This window comes from Columba livia, chromosome 2, assembly GCF_036013475.1.
Source record: "Columba livia isolate bColLiv1 breed racing homer chromosome 2, bColLiv1.pat.W.v2, whole genome shotgun sequence".
Taxonomy (NCBI): domain Eukaryota; kingdom Metazoa; phylum Chordata; class Aves; order Columbiformes; family Columbidae; genus Columba; species Columba livia.
In genome coordinates this window covers 37,650,891-37,673,611 of record NC_088603.1, presented here as the reverse complement: position 1 = coordinate 37,673,611, position 22,721 = coordinate 37,650,891, and the positions used below count along the sequence as shown (strand labels likewise).

The following is a 22,721-nucleotide window of genomic DNA, read 5'->3' as shown; positions in this document are numbered from 1 at the left end:
ACCCCTCAGTCTCGCCCAAGCTAAAGAGCCCCAGCTCCCTCAGCCTTTCCTTGTACGGGAGATGCTCCACTCCCTTAATCATCTTTGTGGCTCTGCACTAGAAAGGGACCGGCGGCCACCACCTCTGGCCCTGAGGGCTGAGGACGGCTACCAGGAGCCAGGACCGGTGTCCTCACTGAGAGGGTGTGTCGGGAAGACCCCGGGCACCGGCAGGAACGGCTCTGAGGGAAGCCGTCGTGCCAACAGAGCAGTCGGCCAGCTCCGCGGTGACCCGCCGGGAGCGGGCGGTCCCAGAGGGCCGGAGCGGGGGCACAGGGGCCGGCCGAGGCGCCCTGAACCACGCGTGGCGGGACGCAGCACCGCCGCGCCCTCCGCCGCCGCACCGGCTGGGACTCGCGGCGCGGAGCGGTTCGGCGGCGGCTGCGTGCGTCGCGCCTGCTCCTACCGGTAGGGGCCGCCGCCGCCAGGCTGAGGGGAGAGGAGCGGGAGGCGCTGAGGTGCGGTAACGGCGCCGGTAACGCTGCACGGTAGGGCGGCATCTCCCCGGCCTCCTCTGAGCGGTGAGGCCAGGCCGGTGCGGTACCGCGCGGCGCGGGGGGAGGGTGCGGGGGCTGCGGGCGGCGACCTGCTCGGCGGGGCTCGCCCCGTTAACAGCGGGAGGCAGCGGTGGGGAGGGAGGCGTGGGGGGATCGATCGGCGGGGAGGGCGGCACAGAGCCAGTTTCCCGGAGTCGGTGCGAGCGCTGTTCCCCGGCAGCGATGTCCTGCGGCGCCTCCGCGCACCTGCTCCCGCGGCGGCGGGAGGCACCGCGCAGCCCTGGGCGGGGGCTGCGGGCACCGCGGAACATGGCTGCCCCGCAGGCCTCCCCCGGCCCGCGGGGGCGGCGAGCCCGGCGGGAACTGGGCCGCGGTGGTGCGGGTGGGGAGCCCGGGGCCGGGAGGGGACTTGGTGTTCGGGGCTGGCATCAGCAGACGCCATCCCCGGCTGTGTTCCCAGTTTGAAGCAGGGCTCCGCGATCTGTGTCCTCCCTGGCTGTGCTCTGTATTAGCTGCTGCTTTCCCTTCTGCTCTTTAAGGACCCGGTGTGGGTTGTGTTCCCTGATGTTTTTAATTTTTTTTCTGAAGGTGCCTTTTCGTCTAGTCACCTTGAAATCTAGATGCCTTCATGTGCGTTTCTAAGCATACTGTTACGCTCAGGTAGATACGAGATGGTTTCATTTACTTGAGCAGGCTGATGAGAAGACATATCCTCCTGCAAGAGACTGCAAACCTGAGATCTCTGTGCTACTGTAATAATACTAGAGGCTATGATTAACCTAATTTTCTTTTTTTTTTTTTTTAAATACATTTTCTCCAGTACTGGTAATTAGCGGGGAAAAAAAATCATATTAAACCAGCATCTCAAACAGAACACAGATTTGTTAGTGCCCAGATCTTATGAGTACACATATATATAAATCTGTCCCTGTGAAACATATCCTTAGAACTGAGTAAAGCCATCCATACCTGTAAGATATGAAACTTTAGTAAGCCAAGTGCTGCAGTACACCTGGAAAATTCTGTGATGCAAACTATCTGTGTATGCTAAATTTACTTAGTAGTTTAGAAGATACATGAACTCGTGGGAAGTGGAGTGAGTGACTCATTGGTTGTAGACTATTACCGTTTCAACTATTGGTCTAAAGCTGTTTTAGAATTAGGGATTTAAAGAATCTCTAAGCATGCTGGTTTGTTTGTAATATGCACCCCAAAGCCTCCAGCCAAACAAAAAGAAAGCTCAAAACAGATCCTCAGTCATACATATTTAGGAAGCTGACCTCTATGAACACAGGACTTCCGCTGCTTTGAGGTGAATCAAGACTGAAGTTAACTTAAAACATTTATAGTGCTGTGAATTTTACCAACCAGTTTAGATCCCAGAGCATATATAGACAGTCTAAAAAGACGGGTGTTGTATGGAGGCAAATGTGGATGGAGGTTGTATATTGATATGAGTAGGCTTTGTCTGCCCCAGAAAAGTATTTCTGATGCTTAGAGTTTTTTATGGTAACTTCCTTTTTTGGAAGACATTTGTAACTTTTTTTCCTAGTAAAATAGGACATGTCTTAAGCTCTATCTGTTTACTCTTACTGAATTTGATCTTTTTTGGTCAAGGGTACTAAGTCTAGCCTGAATCTTGCCTTCAAAAGTCATCAGCCATGGATGCTTTACGCAGCTTGCATGTGGGAAAGTGTGCTAGTTTATGCTAGAAGCCTCCAGTAAGAATTCCTTTATTTATTATGGACTTGAAGAGTTGTGAAGCTGGACGTTGTCCCTGTAGTGTATTTGCCTTCCCCTTTCTGTAAATTAAGCAGATTGAGAAATTGCACAGAATTGCTGCCTACATACCTGCCTCCCTGTGAGGTACCCAAATGGCTGGTTTCTGCCACAGTGTGTTGTGTTACATCCTAACATTTACAAAACTCTTTTGCTAATATTACTACACTTGCTGTTGTTTTAGGTAATATTTTAAACTAAACTGAGACTTCCAACAAGATACTTTGATGCTTTTTGGTTTACCCCTTGTTAACATAATCATGTTGCTAACTTGAAATGACTACCAGTCAGTGTGCATTAGCTGGTTGTGTGTGGAGGTGGACAGTCAAGACCCAACTGAACCGCCAAACTGGATTGTGCTGCCTCTTTGCAAGGAGGAAAAGCTGCATGGCTAAGTGTTATGCAGCAGTTCGCAGCTTTTCATTGTGAAGCTGTGTGTTGTACAAAGATGCTTTAAATGCCAGCAGCTCCCGACAGTGATTGCTGCCTCAGTGACAGAAGCAGGAAAAGCAGGTGCTTCTCTACGAAATGGAGAGTGTTAGAAAAATGACTTAGACTGCAGGCTGGTATTGCAGCTATAAAAGGAATAGGGTTCTGTCACTGCTTGGGACTTAATTAAGTGCAGTGACATCCACTCAGTGAAAAGGCTGTATAAATAAAGAATTTGCCCTGTATGCACAGCCTGTGATGGAAATGAGATTGAAATCTGTTGTCTTCTGGATGACTGACCCTGATTTTTTTTTTTTTTTTTAATAGAACTATGTTTTCATTAACATAATTCAGATTACTTGAGGCAAAAAATAAGATCCTATCTTTTCGAAGATGTGTACTTTGGAAGGTTGGACAAGGATGTATTAGACAATAAAAACAGAACCAATGCATCAAGGGACTGTAAACTTTTTCAACAGCTGGTATCTTACCATTAGTTAGGGCTTTAAATGCAGAAGAGTTTTACCATGCTCATTTGATGGCCAGTATCTAATTTGTTAGACAATCTTAAAAAATCTGGCAGCTGTTGCCAGGAATATTCCAAATTTTCCTACATACAGCAGCAGAAATATTTTCAGTTCCTTCCAGGCCTATTATGCATTTTCTCTGTTAAATGACCAAAGGGGGTGTACTGCTTAGGAAAGCTTTGAAGTGCAACTTGATTTTATGCCTGTGTAGGGAATTGCTACTTCTCGTAATTCAAAAATAAAAGTAAATTTACTGGAGAAAATGACCATCCATCCCAAATCTCTGAATAGAAATTTGAGATGCTGCTCATTTTGAGAAAATTCTTCAGAAATTTTCAGCATGTTGTTAATATACCAAAAAAAAAAAAAAACCAAACCAAAACAAAAAAGAAGAAAAAAAGGAGAGAAAGGGGAGAGTTGAGCATGGCTGCAGCTAAGTTTCAGCTGCTGATAACTCCTATTAGATATCTTCTCAGACACAGCCTAGATGGACAGATTCAATCAAAGTTGAGTGTGGCACCTTCAATTGGTAAATTGGTATCATCATCCATTGGTGGTAAGGAAAGAGTCGAACAGTTTGAGTAAGCTCTAATAATGAAATGTCCAAACTGTGAGGACGTAGAGATCTGGCATGGTTTTGTGGTTGATGTTCAGGAACAGTCTCTGCTTTCTAAATTCTTAATAAATGCAACCTTCCTTTCTCCTGATAAGTCATGCATTAAAACTGTCCGAATTGTCAATTAAAAAAATAACCTTTCAGTGTTTCCTAAGATGGGAACAATATATTATTGTGCCTTTCAGTTTGCTGTCTTTGTTCTCTGCCTACAGCTGAATGAATTTTGCTTTTCATTTCTGTTTTTGGAAATGTTGCTTTTCTGCAGGATGCAGAGATCACATGTCTCTATGTGCATAAGATATGAAGCTTGATTTGTAAATGGAAATATAAGATTGCCTCAGGCACGGGAAACATCTTAATTTGAAAGTTAAAATACAGGGTCAAAACCAACAACTAAACCCTGAGCAAAGTTTTCACAGTTGTATCTGACCTTTCTCCTGCCACTTCATTAAAAATATGGAAGAGTTAATAATAAATCATGTGTGGCCTATTCAATATATTCTTCCCTTCCTACTGAGACAGTCTTGATCCAAATCTGAGGATCCTTTTTCAGATGCTGCCTCTGTTTTCCATCGTAAATGTTTCTTGCAGGTTGGGTCACTTAGTCTTTGTGGTAGCAATGAAAACAGATTTATTGAATTCTTTAAGCATTATTGAAATAGTTCAGAAGTATTAGCACAGCTGGATTTCTGTTTTGTAAAAGCCAAAAATATAGTGAGGAACAGTCACCCTTTAATACACAGAAACAAGTTGTGTGTTTTTGTAAAAGGTTTAATGTGCTCTCTGGACTTCAAAAACAGCTCGAATCTCTTTTGCAGTATAAATATTAAAGAAAATGCTGTCATCATAGAATCATTTTGGTTGGAAGAGATCCTCAAGATCATCAAGTCCAACCATAACCTAACCTAACTCTAGCACTGAACCATGTCTCTAAGAACCTCCTCTATGCATCTTTGAAACCCCTCCAGGGATGGTGACTCAGCCACTTCCTTGGGCAGCCTGTTCCAGTGCCTGACAAACCCTTTTCTGTGATGGAATTTTTCCTAACATCCAATCTGAACCTCCTCTGACACAACTTGGGGCCATTTCTTCTTGTCCTATTGCTTGTTATTTGGGAGAAGAGACCAACACCCTCCATGCTACAACCTCCTCTCAGGTAGTTGTAGACAGTGATAAGGTCTCCCCTGAGCCCCCTTTTCTCTGGGCTAAACAGCCACAGTTCCCTCAGCTGTTCCTCATCAGACTTGTGCTCTAGGCCTCTCACCAGCTTTGTTGCCCTCCTAATCACCAAGATGCACTCAGAAAGTACCAGCAAGGAATGTAGCAGCCTCTGTGTTTCTAGTACTCAAAGCACCTGTTCCAGATCTTTTTTTTTAATTTGAAGACACCATGCAAGTGAGGGTGGAGAAATTAGGCCATGTGATCAGTAAAACTGGTGTTCTGAGCAAACTGCTGTGGAGGTCTGAGATGAAACCCCAGTGTTAACAGTCCTGCCCTTGGTTTTGTGGACATTAACACCGTGATGTTGATTATCACCAGCATTAATAATAGGTTATCTAGGACAATCACAACTGAAAAGAAAGACTGGGGGTTAGGAGAGCTCTAGACTTTTCCTTGTACAACACTTTGGTCATGTCTGTGTTTCAGAAAGCTCAACAGTTACACCAACAAAACTCTTGAAGACAAACTTAGAAAATGTTTGGAAGATGAGTTTGTGTGAAGTATCTATGCAACCTCACTAAGCTTAATGAGAGCAAAGTGTTTTAATCGTTCCATCCATCCTGGAAGACTTGCTAGCATAGCTATGCTGAGGAATGAATTCAGCAATTATGCTTCTAGGTGAAGGTTTGACTTGATCAAGCTGAAGTTTTGCCAAAATCATGAGTCAAATCATATCAATACAAGGCAAATTTTACAGGTAAATTCTGCTCATAGTAACATGAGGTGAATGCTTTTCTGTTGTCAGTGTTGCCCACTTGGTCTCACTGGACTTTTGTTTACTTAATGTGTACTTGAGTGTTGATTTCTTGTGAAGAGGAGCTGTAATGGTGGTAGCTGACTTCTCATGTAATGTTTTTTACTGGTCTGGTGTTCCTTTACATGGTGGTGACTGGGTGTTATTAATTTTTTAGGCAAGAGGCTGTATTGGTGCAGAAAACAAAAAATTTGCAGAGTACTAAGGACAGAAGTGTTTGTACATGTGCATCACTTAACAGGTCCTAAATAGTGCCTTGTCAGGAAAGAAGGAGCTCTACACGTAGGAATAGCTACCTCAGAATTTTTTTCATTTAGTGTAAATCTTAATTAACATTTGACAATAAATCTTAATATTTCATAAACCTCAGCTAACCAAGCTTGTATTAAAACCAAAGGGGCTTTGCATGTTACTTTAGGGGCATCTTTAACTTTTCAAGAGATAGAGTTGCAGGGTGTTGAGTTAGCAGCAATTTTTAAAGTATGAAGAGCAAATATTGGTTCCATTCTCTACGCATGAGTTAAATTTCAAGACAAACCCTTTTTTGGACCATGTTTTCTCATACTAATCCTTTTTTATTGCCTACTGCTTCCTAGTGAGTTCTGCACTTTCATTATAAGCCTATTGTTTGGTTTTACAATTGAAATAAAAGACAGAAAAGAACTTACTATTGGCAAAAGCAGTTTTACAGTGTTAGAAATAAGCTTTGGAATTGCTTGAACAATAAGTTATTAGAAGGGCTTCAAAACCTAATAGTTCATAATATTGGATTTTTGCTTTTAGTATTCTTTTTAATAAATAAGACATAGCAGCTATGAAAGCTACTGTTGGCAACTTTCATGTAGTTTGGAACTCTGTTAAACTAGTAATTACTTCATGCTTAATGTCTTCAAGGTATTTTCACAAACAAGGAAAATAAGTTGACTTGAAAAGAGTTTATCTGTTTGATATGGGAGGCTGAAGTTATCCTTCTGAGAAGTAATTTTATTGTAGCAGTCAAATTCTTGAAATTGAGAAAGGATTATTTCAGTACCAAATCGCAGCTTTCAGAGAAGCAGTACAGTTATTCTGGAAAACAACAAGTCTTGAGCAAGTCAGTATGAAAATCTTCCTTTCTCTGGTTTGAACTCTGGCTTGCAAAGCTCGGAGTGCTTTGTTGTTGGTACATCGCTATTTCAGTTTTCCTGGCTTAGGGGCAAGGCTCCAAGACACGCTGAATAATTGACGCCCGTGCCTGTTTTCCTGGGAGCGTGGCTCAGTCTCTGAGAGTCATGTGTTTGTGGGGGGAGGATGGGATATTGCAATCCGTCCTGTGTGTCAGTTCCTATAATAGTATTACTTGTCTATTCCTTTTTTTATAAGTGAAAAATGACATCTAAATGAAGCTTTTATTAGGTTGTCACAACCTTTATGTATAGACTTAAAGAATAACAGTTTTATTCCTCGTTGACAACACTTGAAAGTCTCATAGTGGACAAATTTTGATGCAAATAGTGCACGTTGCTCCAATTAGAATGTATGGCCCTTCTTAGCACACGTTATGTGTAAGATCCTCATACTGTGAAATGGAGAATACTGTAGAGTGAAATGTTCCACATCTTGATATTTTCAACCTCAAGATCACTATTTCATGTCTGTCAAGATTTATGGGTTAATTTTCTTGAGATGGAGGTAGGCAATATGTTCACTCTATTTCAGGAGTATAGGGATGCTCAGACGTGTTTATAAAACCCTGAAAATTGTCATACCTGTTGTTTCACATTGTGATGTTTGGAGACAGACATTGCCCAGTAGATGTTACTCCTTTCTTTCTACATCGAAGTACTTAGGAGCTCATCTGTTTTACCATTGACTGTAATGGTGATTCATTCATAGAATTAATTTAGTTTGACAGTCTCTACATGAAATTTATCACAGAGAAGATCTTAATAAAGGAACTTGTTAAACAAAGCATTTTCATAGTGTCAAAACACAAATTAAGCTACGTACCATAGTGACCAGAAGACTCTGGAAAAAATATGACCATGTGCATATTGCATCTGTGCTGTAGAACATAATTGTAAAATAAAAAGCTAGCAAGTGGAGTATATTACCTTGTGACTGTCGCACAGAATTGCTTTTCCAATCTTTGTGCCCACCGTGATTCTAGGTCACCCAGGTGTGATGCCTGCTAACTGCCCAAAACCACAGCAGTTATTACGTAGTGGCATAGCATGACATACAGCTTTTTGTCTGTTTCTAGTGCTTTCATATCCTGAGTGGTTTTGGGTATAGCCCAATACAGGCTGTATGGTCCCTGTTTCTCTTAACTTGCAGTCACCCATTCATGAGTGTAACGTTCTGCAATGAAATCTAGGGCTTGTTGACATACAGTGTAGGTTTACCTCTGTCTACACCAAAACGTAGGTGTGAGGTATGATCTGTTGAGAAAATCAGGCCTGTATGCTAATGTGCTTCATGCTAACATACTCTGGCTGTGAATGTGCAACAAGGTGTTCCTTGAGATGTATTTGCAGTCATTTCCAGTGTTTTCTAACGTTTTCAGGATTGCCTGTCATTGAAGGAGCAGATGATTTGTGGGAAAAAAAAAAGGACTAGGGATTAACAGTAGTTGGGTTTGTAAGTTAATGCGATGTATCAGAGGTACTGTGAAGGAGGAGTGTTCTCTTCCTCCCATAGATGCTGTATGGTATAGAGTCAGGATGGTATCTTGTGAGAGGGCAAAGAGGTGGCAAATGCCTGAAAATGAGAATGAGGACAATCTGAAGTTGAATCAAGGAAAAAGGAAAATGAAGTAGAAAAGTCCTACTTCGGTAGCTGTTAACAGACTGCTTTAGTTACATGATGGAGGAAGACAAAGTTCAAGTAGTGTTCTGAACAAACGTAAGTTGTCGGTGTATCTGAGAAAATGCCATCCTTGTCATATTTAAAATTAACCAAATAAGGTTCTAGGAGAAATTGCTACCTAGCAAACTAAGTAGATTTAAACTGTAGTAGGCTGCTAGCTAGCTTCATTCTCTAGAAATGCAATTTACAATCCCTGTGCCAATTCTCACAACAATCGTGTTTTCAGTACGAGCTTGTAACATTCAGCTTGCAGTGTTAAACTGTTACATACCCCCTGTATAAAATACAGTGTGTGTTCAAGTGAACTCTAGTTATTGAGTAGTTTACTCATACTTTCGTGTTTTAAAAGTGGTACCAAAATGGCAATTTGTTTTTCGTTCAGTAGCTGTTGGTATATTTAAAGGGAAGAATCAAAAACCTCACAAATACAAATGAGCCTGCTTTGCTCCAAGGAGGACTTAAGACTCAGTCTGTAGGTATGTAAAAGTCTGCCTCACGTACCTCCCAATTCATTCAGTAGCACAGTGCTGAAGCATTTCTTCCCATCTTTTTAGGCCCACCTGTCAATATGTTTGGAATGCAAGTTGAAGAACTTTATGTGAAGAAATTAGTACTGTGTATCACTTTAACCTTTCTTTCTAGGCTGTTGGATGTCTAAGATCTTTCTGCTGCCTTATGTAGTTCAAATAAATCCATTTAGTTTGTGTTTAGAATAAAGAAAATATTTATTTTGAACACTGAGATCCACAGTAAACTTGCAAGTTATTCAAGATTTTGGCTGGTCTGGCAAGGCATCAGAAGACAAATTTAGAGCACCAAGTGATGACTTACCTGAAGGTAGATATGAACTCTTAGGGTGCTGGAAAGCAGTTATGTTGACATCACCAGCATAGCAAAAGAAATGTACATACTCAGAATAATTAATAACGAAATACTAAATGGTTTCATTAGTGATGAAGCTCAGGCAATGCTCTGCATGGTGTATTTCAGTTTAATCACTTATGCTCTCATGACTTGCAAATGATAGCTGGCAGTTGAAGTGGGGCTTTGTCTTGGTGTTTGTCTGCAAAACGCTCATCTAGAACCGGTAATGTACCAAGACTTAATGGCACAATATGCAAGTCTGCAGGTAGGTGTCCTCTGCTGGGTGTATTTTATCAGCTGAAGTCATTCCAGCTTATACCTTTCTCACTGGTCAAAACTCGGCTTGTATAAAGGAGTTGGTTTGTTTCCTAATGCATACGCAACTCAACTGGCTGATTATTCTTGTGTATAATCTTGCATAAATGAAAAAATTGTATGAGTTCCATAGACAATTCATCACTGCACATTTTGTTGGTAGAGGACACTTTTAATACACCTTCTCTTGAAGTTTTTTTGCAAGGTTGAGCATCAGTGTGACCTGTTCATAGTCTATAGGCGAACTCTTAATGGATTATAGCCTTTATCCAAAAGGCATTCTTTCTTTCTTCTGTGAGAAGTGTATGCTCAAATGGTACTGCTTAAAAAAAAAAAATAGTCAAATTTGAATGGTTTGAAAGATGTCCAAGTTAATGATCAAAACCAGCCTTGCACACACCCCCGCCCACAGCGTTGTCTTTCAAATAAACTAGCAGCTTTTGAGGGAAAAGTTTTGATTGTAGTGTTTGTTACTAAGGAGTCCAAATGCGTGTAGATATTTTTAGTTTTTCAGGATATCATGGAGGGAGAAAGGGAACATACTTGTTCATTTTGGGACTGGAATTTCTGATGCAACAATAAGATCTATGAAGATTTCTTAGACGTTTGTGTTGAGTGCTATTTTAACAAGCAATAAACTCCCTATTTTTTTATTCTGTAGGTGTATGTGACAGAAGTTTCTCTGAACATGGAAAAAATGTCAGATATGGCATGTACATAAGACCACCTCTGGTAGTGTCATAGTCCTGAAACTGTTTACATTTTTTATTAATATATTGTCATTGCAAACATTTATTTTAAAGACTATTCACATTAGCTTGCATAAACAAATAAACTGCAATCAATTAACTTTAGGCAAGAGCAGCAATGCAGACAAACCACAGAGGAAATAAAGTGCAATTAATGCTTCAGTCTCCCTCTAATCTGAGTAGATAAATTGATGGACAATTTTTTATATAATTGTATCTGTCTTTGTTCTGTTTCTAGTTACGCCATTGTCTTCCCTGTGAAATCCCTCAGACATGTTTTCTCTTTCCTTTCTAAAAAATTTAAACTGCATGGGAGCAGAGAGAGTAAATTATTTAAAATTATTCTGTGTCTCTACACTTGTCTGAGTCAGCAGAACACATCTGGGTCATATGTTCCCGAACAACTCTGGTGCAGAGCTCTCTTTTTTTTTCCTTTCTATGGGGACTAAGTAGACTCATTAAGGTACAGTCATCTTGCCTTTATTCCTCTTCTTTATGGCGTCACAAGGCTTGGGTGAAAAATGTCTGAAAATGATTGTAATTCTTTTTATTAAATCCAGATAAGCTTCCTCTGAGCTGACCTGTTTTTCCATTATCACTGCACAATCAACTGGCAGATAGAGGGAATGCATTGTCTCTTAGCTACAAGAAATAGCGGTAGACTGAATGATTGTCTAATGCATGCAATTAGGAGTTCAGCAAACCCTGCTTCTATTTTTTTCCTCCTTTTTTCCAGGATGGCTGCAGCTCCCCCAAGTTACTGTTTTGTAGCCTTTCCTCCATGTTCTAGAGATGGGCTGGTGGTCTTTGGAAAGAACTCTGCACGGCCAAGGGATGAAGTGCAGGAGGTGGTCTACTTTGCTGCCGCAGATCATGAACCGGGAAGCAAAGTTGAGGTAAGGGTGAGTTGTTACATTCAAGCTGTGAGAAATAACAATTATTGGAAGTAATGAATGCTGTCTTGTTTTCTTGTCGGATTGTAGAGTTCTTGTTCCCCTCACTCAAAACTTTCTTGAGTAGAGAGGAGACAAGATTTTTGAAAGTCCTAAAAGTGAAACTCAGAATGTAACATTTTTGTTTAATCGAGAAAAAAAATCTATGATCTGTACTTTCTCCAGCAGACAGGCTGATCTGTGCACATCTTGGGTTCCTGTACCGTGTAGCCTGTCACTTTCCTTTTCCTTTAAAGGGAAAAATATCCTGGCTAACTAGAACTAGAAGCAATTTTTCAAGGTTTGTCTCTTGCCACATGAATTGTTTTAATTCATGGTTGTTGACAGTTGTAGGGGGGGCCTGACTATGCTGAGCATGTTGAAAAACAGGTACCCAAAAATCTCTGCTTCAAAGAACTTGTGCTCTAATAAGGGAATGTGAGACGAGGAAAGCAAGAGCATAAGCTTTGTAAGACAAACATAACTCTTGTACCTACAGTTTGCTTTGATGACATGTTCTGCAGCTGAGGCACCTGCATTGTGGTCAGTTTTCAGTGCTGTGGCTTCTCTCTGAATCCAGGCTGCATGTGGAGTCCTGAAGCTAGATGTTGATGCCATGGATGCAGGTTGAAAGGAACCCTGCTGGAAGTAACTTTAGTTATATTCTGTTAACTGCAGTTTCACTTTAATGACAGGACAAATGAAAGCATAAGGAGATGTGGAAGGGTGAAACAAGGGGACAAATGAAACAAGAAGACAGGAACAGGGGAAAGTGTGCAGCAAAGGTAGAATAAGCAGTCTGAGACAGCAGAGGGAAAGACAAGTGAAAGACTGGTGAGGATAGCCATTTTAGCAGAGGACTGAGGGCCTGATCTGCGCTGTCAGGAACTCTTAGAGTCCGCAGGTTCTTGCTCTGGCTGGCAACTGGAAAGCAGGAACTGTGAGGTTCCCTGCATTCAGCTCTCTCCTGGCCCTGTGGCTGTGCAGAAGGCTGAGGACACTAGGTGTTCTGCACCAGGCTGATGTCTCTTATCCCTACAGGTCCTTTATAGATATAATTGTTGCTTCTCCAGAAGAGGTCCTAAGGCCAGTGCTGGTTTTAATTCTGTCTTTCAAGTAGGACAATTTCCACGTTTTGGAGGATTTGGTGCTGTTCTTTCTAACGGTTAATGTTCTCTTGATTCCTGTTGCTACCAACATCTGGTACATCTCATACATTATTAAATGGTTTAATCTTGGGTATAAAGAAATGCCTTAACCCTGTCCAAAAGCACTAATTGCTGTCAATTGCAGTGCTGTATTGGGAGCACTGTTGTAGACCTGTGCTACTATACAGAATGTGAGTGTGACAATACGACAAGAAGAAAACTTAAGAGCAGGGATTTTTTTTAGGCTTCTATACATAGAACTGGAAAAAAAAATGCTATTGTGGAAGAAGAACTTCCAAAAACTGCTCTGGAGTGTTTGTGTCCTTAAAGAATACTTTGTAAGAACTTAATGTTAGAGCACTTGATTCTTTTGGTCTCTTTGCCTTGTATCTTATTCTTTGATGAGATTGTTCTAATTTGTTGAAGGGTATAATTAAGTCATATATAATCTATTATGAACCCTCTCCCACCCCATGATTAACCAGTTCCTTTTGTAGAATTCAGTCATAAACTGGTCTCTTACCAGTCCTTCTGGAAGCGGGGAGCACAATCCCTTTGCCTAGCACACTACAGTTTGTGGATTTATTCTGCTAACTGGTATCTGCAAGCCTACAACTTAAATGCTGATTTTTTTTTTCTTTTTTTTTTTTTTTTAATAATTAAAATTTGTTGCAATGTGGTGAAGGTGCACTTTTAGACAAGGGATTGGAGTGGGCTGATAACTTTTTTATAGTAGGGGCTTAAGCCCTAATTAGGTGGGTACTTTGGCTTCTGCTAGTCTGTGCTACGGCATAACTCTTCATTAGCTAGCCTGAAGTTTTACAAGTACAGTGGTGTACAGAAACATGCAGGCTCCAGATGTTTAGATGTTTACTGAAATTCTTCCTGTTTCCTCCCAGCACAGAATAAAAACATCTTCAGTTACTTTGGGTGTAGTGCAAGCAATCACTTACCACTGCATCTTTGGCACACTCAGCACTAAGCTGGTTAAAACTAGGTACTGATTTTAATTGTTTTTTTGGGTCTTAAGGCTATCTGGCAGCTTCCCACAGCCCTTTACCTGTTCTCCTTTGGAGAGACCTAACCATAGATTTAGTTGCTAGTTTTTCTTTAAAGTCCAAGGGTTTTTTTCCACCTTCAGAGAGAGGGCATGTGTTCAAACAAGTTTAGAAAATATCAGTGTTCTAGAATAATTCTCTTTAGAAACAATCCTTTAAAAAAATTTACTGTACAATCTGGCCACTTCAAAGGTTTTTAAAAAGTGTCATAATAATATCGTTTTCTGTGAGAATTGTGAAAGATACACTGAATCAATGAAAGCTGTACAATCCACATTTTAGGCAGCTAAATTTGCTTCTAGATTTTCATGTTTTATGAACTTAAAGACACTAGTGAATAAGAAGTTTGCAATTTCGAACATGCTGACTCTCTGTGATAGCAGAACAGAAGTCAGGTCTTCAGTTTTTGCTAATAAGCTGAATTGTATGTATTTCTCCTATTATAGGGATGTGTCTAAGGCTACTCTTGTTTTACAACAAATGCGTACTTACCTAAAGGTAGAGCTTGAGCAAATTGTGTTGATTCCTTGTGAACTTAGTGGTACCTCTAAAAGTTAAGAAAAGCTTTAGGGAAGGGCTTGAGTTCATCTGCTTCATGTTTTTTAAGTAGCACACATGCAACATGATATCCACCTTTTAAGCAAACTTGATGAGTTGTTAGAGGTATTTAGGTAATAGGGGGAGTGAAGAGGAATGTCAAAGCTTCTAGATGTAGCCTTTGATGTATTCAGGGTTACTACTTTTTTTCTTTAAATCCTGTGGAAAATGCCAACAGTTCAGTTATCGTTGGGTGGGGGGTTTTTTGCTACAGCTTTCCTTCCGTTGCATTTCAGAAAACTAACTAAAGAGGTCTGAGAAAAATAAATGTATAATATTTTGCAAATAGAAAAATATGGTTGACCGATTTCATGCTACTGCTTTTCTAAGTCAGTAATCCTTTGTACCTCAGACTAAATATTCCACTTTATCATTCTAGTGGTGTTTCTTTTTTTGCCAAACAGCTTTTCTTTCCATTCTATATTGTCCATTTGCATTGGTTTCTTATATTAGATACATGATCTGTTACCTTCACTGGGCAGTGATGATGGACTTGCTTTTCTTTATAATATATTCTTTGCAGGTAATGTAATCCAGTATGTATCCAATTTTGATTACTTCTGTGTGACTGTCACTCACATTCTGAACTTCTATTAAGAGGTGGTTTTCAACACACTAACAACATGGGTTGTTTCGTAAGACTCTCTCAGAAAGTCTGTATCCTGTTTACATTCTGTGCTGCTTGTGCAAATGTCATAATGCAGTGTTGCCAAAAATGGCACCGAAGTTCAGGTAGATTATCGCCTGAAAGGAATCAGGCAGGCTGTGCTATGTAGCTATCAGCTAGTTTGTGGCAGGGCCTTAAACAAGGGAATTCAGCGAATACTGCAAGTCACTTGAAGCTTGATCTTTGTGGTTCAATCTACCAGACAAGCAACCCTGCAGCTAACTCATCAACATAATTCCTTCCCTCCGTGTCAGCAGGTTCCCAAGACCCCAAACAAAGGGGCTTTTCATAAAGGTCTGTTCTCTGTGTGTGACAACTTTCTCTAAAGTTTGTTCTTGTCGTGCATTGTAATTTTGCAGCGGCAGATGCTAATCAGCATCTCCTCCTTGTTGTAGTGGTCAGTCTCGCAAGCTTGTGTGTGCAGGTGAAATATTGCTGCTTTAGGCATAAATAGGGTTCTTTTTTGAATTCCCCTATTAAAAGTGTGTTCTTTTTTCCCCCCACCATGGATTTTTAAGAGTTTTTCATGTGTTAGTGAGAATTCTTGTTGAATGAGTTTTAAGATGTGAGCTTCTCTGTCTTATTTTTAGGATAGATTTCCAGGCAGATTTTTTTTTTTTTCAGATCAACCTCCATTACTTCTAATTTTATCTGTTATCTGTGATTTGAAAATAGTCATGGTTGCTCGCTCAGTGTAGAGCTCTAAAAGCTCTTTTATCTTAATAGCATGCAACTTCTTATGAAGGGAAAAGCGAAAGGGGGAAAATAGAAAGGATGGTTTACAACAAAGCCTATCAAATTGTGGAATGTGCACAGTTTTTCTAATATGTTAGTATTAAACACTCTTCTGGGCTTAAAGCCAACCCTCTGTGGGGTAGGAGGAATTTTGTGTTCTCTAAAACTTTGTGCCAGTTATGCCTTAGTTGTTTTTCTTGTTTGTTTCTCTCTCTTTTTTTTTTTAAGATACCACCCTACTTCCCCCTGCTCTGAGTTTTGAGAGGAGTGGTAAGATCTTTTGCTGTGCATTGTTCTGTGCACTGCAGGCACAAAAACTCATCTGGATCTAACTGAGGGCTCTCTGTCTGATGTTGCAAGGTACCTATAAAGCTTGGAAGGTAGACTTTGACTGTATTAAAATTGGCTTTGTATTACCTGGAGGTATCTTCATTCTGGTATTTGTAACGCAATCACCAGGCATCATGCCAGTGATGCAATTTAGTTCTGGTATATTTTGATTCCCTCTTATGCCCACGGTTTGGGTTATCTGCATTATATGTGGGGCTAAGATGTTTTGGATCTGGTAAGAGAAGCCAAGCGGTAGCTGAATCTGCCAACAATTTGCTCTCTGGGAAGCCTCCAGATTAGACTCACGGTGCCAAACTTAGTCATTTTACTGCAGCTGGGAACTGGAATCTGGGCACCCCCACTGTGATACCTCCATGGGTAAGTGCTGACTGACAGGAAACCTTGATGAAACACGGTAGTGTTTGTGCCCATGATGAAACTTTTCGTTTACTCTATGTAGATAAAAAAGGTTGTAGTCTAACGGCTTACAATTCTGAGATAGTTTAGAAAGCTGCTTTTTCTTACCTCTCAATTGAGACCTGATACCTAGCTGTGTAAGCAGCCTGTCTCATGACACAGGCAGTCCGGTGGCTTACCTCAAGCCACCTTGTTTAAGGCTGACCTTTAGACTTCGCACAGAGATGGAGGAGAGGCACTCTGCAGGCAGACAGCAACTAATAAAGAGAGAAAGTGGTTTCTGCCTTCAGCAGAGTTTATTGCCTGGCTAATGCAAGCTTTTTCTCTGTTCTGCTCCATTGCAGGCCACTGGCCTTTAAACTAATGTGTTTGACTTTGCTTTCTAATACAATGCACAAACCAGCAGCAGTTCAGAGGTGGAAGCCATAATCTCTTGGATGTTTCTGCCCTCTCAGAGCCTCTGTTTTCACTGCAGGAGTACTGCTTATTTGCTCTCTTCTGCTACCAAAACGAAACTGGTTAGCTTGAACAATATTTTTCCTTAATCTTTCTTTTTTTTTTAAATTGAAACAGAGAGGAAGAGGAGGGAGAGTGTCGAATTATGCGGGGCAAAAAAACACCAGCTGTCCTGTCTTGACTCAAGCTGTTTACTTGTGACAAAACAGATGTGTGACCAGGCATTTTGAAGGGACCAAGCAAAGAAGTGTGTCCTTGGATATCTGGGAGTTCCAAGGATATCTCCATGATGGTTTTTTTGTAACTTCTTTGAAATCTAATTTTTACCATTTTAAAAAAATGAATTAATAGGCTTCATCCTTATTTCAGTTTTACTTTTGCTCATCACCTGGGAGACTACTTGATTTGTAACTTAAAAACCAAGAGGTGAATTCTTGGCTACCAAGTCAACTCTGATATATAGTGTCTCCAGAGAGTGTTCTCAGCCTTGGGTGTCTTGCTGCACTTTGTGATATTTAGTTTGTTTAAAGAATTTTGTATTTCATTTTGTTGAGGACATCTCTGTACTGTGGCTCACATGCCTGAATCTCCTTTGTGGCTTGGTAGAGTAGGTCAGAGGATGAATAGTTCTGCTTTTTGACAGGGGAACTGTTTGGCTTTTTCTTGCTTTTCTAATTCATTTCTAGAATAAAATCTTATCCTTGGTCTTCAAGATAAATGACACTGCTAGAGATCAGTGGTATACAGATTCAAATTTTACAGTTATTGGTTTCAATGAATAGAAACAGCTAGAACAACACACAAATACAGAAGCCCATGTAAAGTGCACTATGGAAAAAAATCCCCTGTTCTTCCTATGAAGAAGATACATTCTCCTGTGGCAGATATTGGTTTTATTCTGTATTTGTATACTTAGTAAATGCTGCTGCTTACATCTGGCTACAACATAGGGATATAAATACTATTAAAAGCATAGTGTACTTTTGAAAGCCAGCTACCTGAAGGTTTATCCTACCACTGGAGAGACTTCTGTTCACCATTCTGGTTTGAGTAGGGGACTGCTAGAGCTAGGGCTGACTACTGGAGATGTACCCAGGCTAGATTTATCCTGATGCACAGTTGTCCTTTCCACTGTGGCGCAACCATTTTGCTGCTCATAGAGGATACCATGACCCTGCTTAATGGGTGTTGTAAAGTTGTCCAGGTGTCTTTCACTGCATACTTAGTGCTGCTTAGTGCATAAGCAAGCAATGATACAGCATCAGCTTGCCATATCTTCTGTATTGTGTGCTACTGCTTTCATACTTTTCAGAGAATCGTTATTTCTGCTCCTTTGAGCTCTCTTGTGTTTGTTCCTGTAAATAAGCAGCAGAAGAATTATCCGTAAAACATGTTCTACGAGGCACATCCACAGGAGATGTTCTGAAGGGCTTTCTTGAGCAACCATGTTCTAGCTTTCCAGTCCTGCACCATGATGGGAGGGCTCAGGTAGCCCGTGTCACCCATGCAATTGCTTCTCCAGACAGTTCAAACCAGGCTGTCAGTGTCAGTGTATTGATGGACACAGAGGCAGCAGTCTGTCAGACTGTCTCGTCACATTTTTGCCATCCCCTCATTTAGAAGGGGTTAAAAGCAGCCATGGTGCAACTTCTCAAGTTACTGCAGTAGTACAGATATTTTGCCCATTTTCAAACATGTGCTACGGTATGACAGTGCTTGAAGCAGTTAAGCAAAGAGTCAATGCCAAGTGAGAGCCCAGATCTGATGAGAGGGTGGTGTGGGGGAATCTCTTCTGTAATCTAGAATCTTATGGCCCTTCTTCAAATAATATAATTTCTTTCTAAAGCATTCCCTGACTATTGCCTTTGTTATGCACGGCTGAAGCCTATGTGACTTCATTGATAATTCATAATGACTTGACTACAGTAGAGGCTGCACAATAGTTTCTTTTCATTAATGAAAGAAGAAATCTCTTGTGCTTATGACTGTTGTGTCTGGTTTTGGAATACCTCCAGCATAGCTGCATGCCCTAGCTAGGGTGGGAGGTACATTTGTGCTTTGTGCTATACTTAGAACTGTCTTGATAAGATTCTTTTCTTGATGCTGTAAGTGAAATAAAAGAAACGTCATTAGTTTCCAGCCTGCTCAATTATCTTTAAAGTTGTTGGCTCTTCTATGTGAAATCTCTGTTCTTTACTTTTATATTTCCTGATGGGAATTTACTGTCACAGGGCATGATGCCAGTTATGCTGCTTTCAGGGCTGAGTTCTGGCAAATCAGTGGAGCCTGACACCACTCACTCGCAGCCTTTGCCACCAAATGTGTCGGTATTCTTTTTTTAGTATTCATACTCAAAAGAAAAATGTTAGTGTTAGGAAATGCTGATGCTGGATGCTTCAGGAATTTTAAAGACAGGATCAGTAGCAAGCAAAATCTCAGCAGTGCCTTATGTCTATTTTATTCGTCATTGCCTGGTTTGGCACAGCTCTTGGTAGAACAGGCTGCTATGCTATTGTGTTGGAGGGATTTGCCAGATCAGTGGAGTGCAAGAGAGGGGACAGGGAGTTTTGTAGGTTGTGCTTGCTTTTGAAATCTTGTCATCATCTGAGCCTCTGTCTCTTGAGATCTAGTGGCCACTGAGGTTTTTTTGGTGGATGGTGTTGTCTTTCCCCTACTATTTCCTTCCATGTCTGAGCTGTCATAAGCATACATTCTAATTTCTGTGGAACAGGTAGCAATGCAAATTCTGTGACTGGCTTTAGTTGACCTGCCTTTAAGACTGATATGTCTTGGCTACAGGTAGATAGCCCAGCTCCTCTGTTTTCTGTATGAGGATGTTCTTTTAAATGGAAAAGAGTTTTCGGATGTTTTTTTAAGTGTGTGTGTGTGTGAGTTATGAAGAGCAAGAGGTTTATGTTTAAGATTAAGAACCTGTTAGCCTTAATAAATCAGTCCTATTGAGTGTCTGCTTTTCTGCTTACTGTAGAAAATAATTCTAATGGGAAGATAAAATCTCATTAAGACTTTTTCATCGTTATCAGTAACCATGGCAAAGGATTGTTGGACAAGGATCAAGTCAGTAGTACTTTACCAGGTCTGTCAGCTACTATCAGATTGCAATGGTTTTCTGTTACTTTGGTCTTCTAAGACAGTTTATTTAAATAAAGCTTGAACATGGGCAATGTATGTGAGATATTGTATGGAAGCTGAAAATAACCATGTGAAAATATGGTCCATGTTCACTTGTTGGGTTGGAGACTGTAAAGAAGCAATATAGAAGGTGACAGCTGTAGTCTGAGGCGCATGGATAGACCTCTGGATGTTTTCTGGTCTCTGATTGCATAGTTAGAAAGCAAAAGCATCTTTTTTTAATTTATTTTTTTTTCCCAGAATGCTCTGGATCCTTCAAGCAGGAGCAAAAAATTTATTCTTTTCCCTTTTTCAACTGCTGCCATTGACAACGAAATCTTTATAGTATAGCAGCTTTGGAAATGCTTGATTTTGGAATGAGGCCCCAAGTAATAAGTGTTTGGTAGCAAGGATAGCTAAAATATGTTTTGCAGAGAAAATGTATTCAGCATTTTTTTTAGCCTATCTATCACTTTTCAGAGTGTTTTCATCATTTTTCCTTCTAGAAAATGAAAGCGTCAGTGTAAGCAAGCTTGTATAATAGGGCTATTCAGCCAGGGAATGCTGTGCAAGTGGGGGTTTATCAAGCACTGAGTCTCCTTCACACTGCATCTGGGTTTTGCTTTCTGCTGCAGAATTGAGAAGGTTTGTGTCCTGGCTGACTGCAGGATGGCTCCAGGTAGCTGAGCACCTGTGAGATGTAGGGAGCCAAGACTAGTGCTGTGCAGGGCTTGGTGTCTGCCTGCCTGCAGACCTGTCTCCTGACAGCTGCTCCGGTCACGTCTTCACATGTAATATTGGAAAGTGCTTCGCCTTTTGCTGCTGCACGTCCAGGAAATACGGTTATTCTCTCTTCACTCACACACATGCAGTAAGCACTTATCCGAACAGCACTTACCTAAAGCTCTGGAAAAAATTTGCACAGAATGTCAAAAATCGTATTTGCTTGCTGACAGCTCAGATGGAGAAGGGGAAGTCTTGTTAAGAAATGTCTGCTCTGATGTGGCTTGGTTAGAAAACAAAACAAAGGATGAACTGTATAAAGTGTTTTTATTAGTCAGATCTTAGCTCCTGGCCAGTGCCAGATGTCATTGCACCTTAATAGATGAGGAATCTGCCTCTGCAAAATCATAGTGTATCAGTGATTTGATCAAATAGCTTGGTGAAATATTAGGGATTTTCTCCAACAACTACAGCAGGTAAGTCCCTGATGGGGTCTTATTGCCTAAGCCAAAAATCAAAATTAAGCACACGGTAGAAGGGAAAAGCAAAGCATGTTCCTACTATTTTTAATCCCTTAGGATGAATGAGTTCCCTGCTGCTCCCCCCTTTTTTTTTTTATCCTGTGTCCTTCATGAGAAACCATCTTCTTATTTCACCTATAATTTGCCTGGTTTTGTAGAAAGATGACAGTTTGACCTGTTCGCACACGATTCCTAATGAAGGCGGAAAGCTCATTTCTTGTGTCCTTGCATAGTCAGAGTGAAGGACTCTAAAAATGTCATTTCCGGTTAAAGATGGTCTGTTATACATTCTAATTGCATGCTAGACTAACTAGCACTGTAAATATCATTGCTCAAGACTGGAGACTGAAGATGATCATGCTGTGTAATCCTTAGAGCGGGATAGACAGGTTAGGAAAAAAGTCATTTAGCACTGCTAATAATCTTGGACTGATTCCTTTGGCTTTAGCTTTTAGTGTAGACACAGCATTTATTTTCATGGCAAACAACTTTGGGTCTCCAAGTCTATCCTGCTTACTGACCAAATATTCCTCGAGAAAAATGTTGCAGATTACTTCCTGCAAGGAGGATGTTTCAAGGGGAATGTTGGACACTAAGAACTAAGCTTCAGTTTCCTCGAGAGAAAATTCTGTGGAGTTCGGTCCTCGAAGAACTTACCATGACCTCAGTACAAAATGTAAAGCCCATTCCGTTGGCTTGTACAAGCCAATGATCTAATGAGAGATCAAGCTCTCTTCCAGGCTGTCTGGGAAAACAGTGCTTGTTGTTAAGCCGTAGAGCAAGGGAAAAGTAAGCATATTTGAAACATAACATATAATTTCTTTCTTTCTTGCAGTTTCAGTGACTCCTCTGCAGCCTTTCTTTGTATTTTTGACTTGTCAGAATACATCCACAAACCTCTGATTACAGTACACCATTTTAAATAGCAGAAATGTCAGATTTAAGCAAAAACAATCTCTGGGTTTTTTTATTTCTTGTGACTGTTTATCAAAGCATTCCACTAAATCTCTTCAAGTCTTGATTATTTTGTTTGTTTGTTGTTGTTTGTTTGTTTTTGTTTTTCCTACCAGCAGTATCAGACCTGGTAGCAACTGCAGAGGTGGCAGCGAGGGAGAGGGAGAAGCCTTCAAATGTACTTTGTCCAGTTACCATTGTTACACCATGTACTTAATAAAGTACTGGAGATTGTGCTTTTGTGAGATGGTGGAATGGTTTGATGTTGTTACTTTGTACAAACATGATCTGTGTTTCTTTACTGGAACAGTACACTCTGTTTACTACTGCTTTCCACTGATTCTGGCACTTGAGTTCTGCTTGACTCTTTGAAGCATGCAACTATACAGAAAGATGTGTTTTCCCAGACCGATGTAG

The 22,721-nt window shown here is 40.7% G+C and overlaps 1 protein-coding gene across 13 annotated transcripts in view; it reads left to right on the top strand.

The window, feature by feature from the left end:
- Positions 1-357: 357 nt before the first annotated feature.
- The window catches only part of SCRN1 (secernin 1), a 38,939-nt gene continuing 16,575 nt past the window's right edge, over positions 358-22,721 (top strand). For 2 of the 13 annotated variants that reach the window (XM_065051436.1, XM_065051445.1), the window contains exons 1-2: positions 369-527; positions 11,374-11,533. In XM_065051436.1, coding sequence (XP_064907508.1) covers positions 11,375-11,533 — 159 coding nt within the window. In that variant the 5' untranslated portion in view covers positions 369-527; position 11,374. Of the gene's footprint in view, positions 575-9,096; positions 9,186-10,549; positions 10,621-10,727; positions 11,101-11,373; positions 11,534-22,721 lie in introns of those variants that run through there. The other 11 variants (XM_065051439.1, XM_065051434.1, XM_065051441.1 and 8 more) reach the window with 11 other exon arrangements.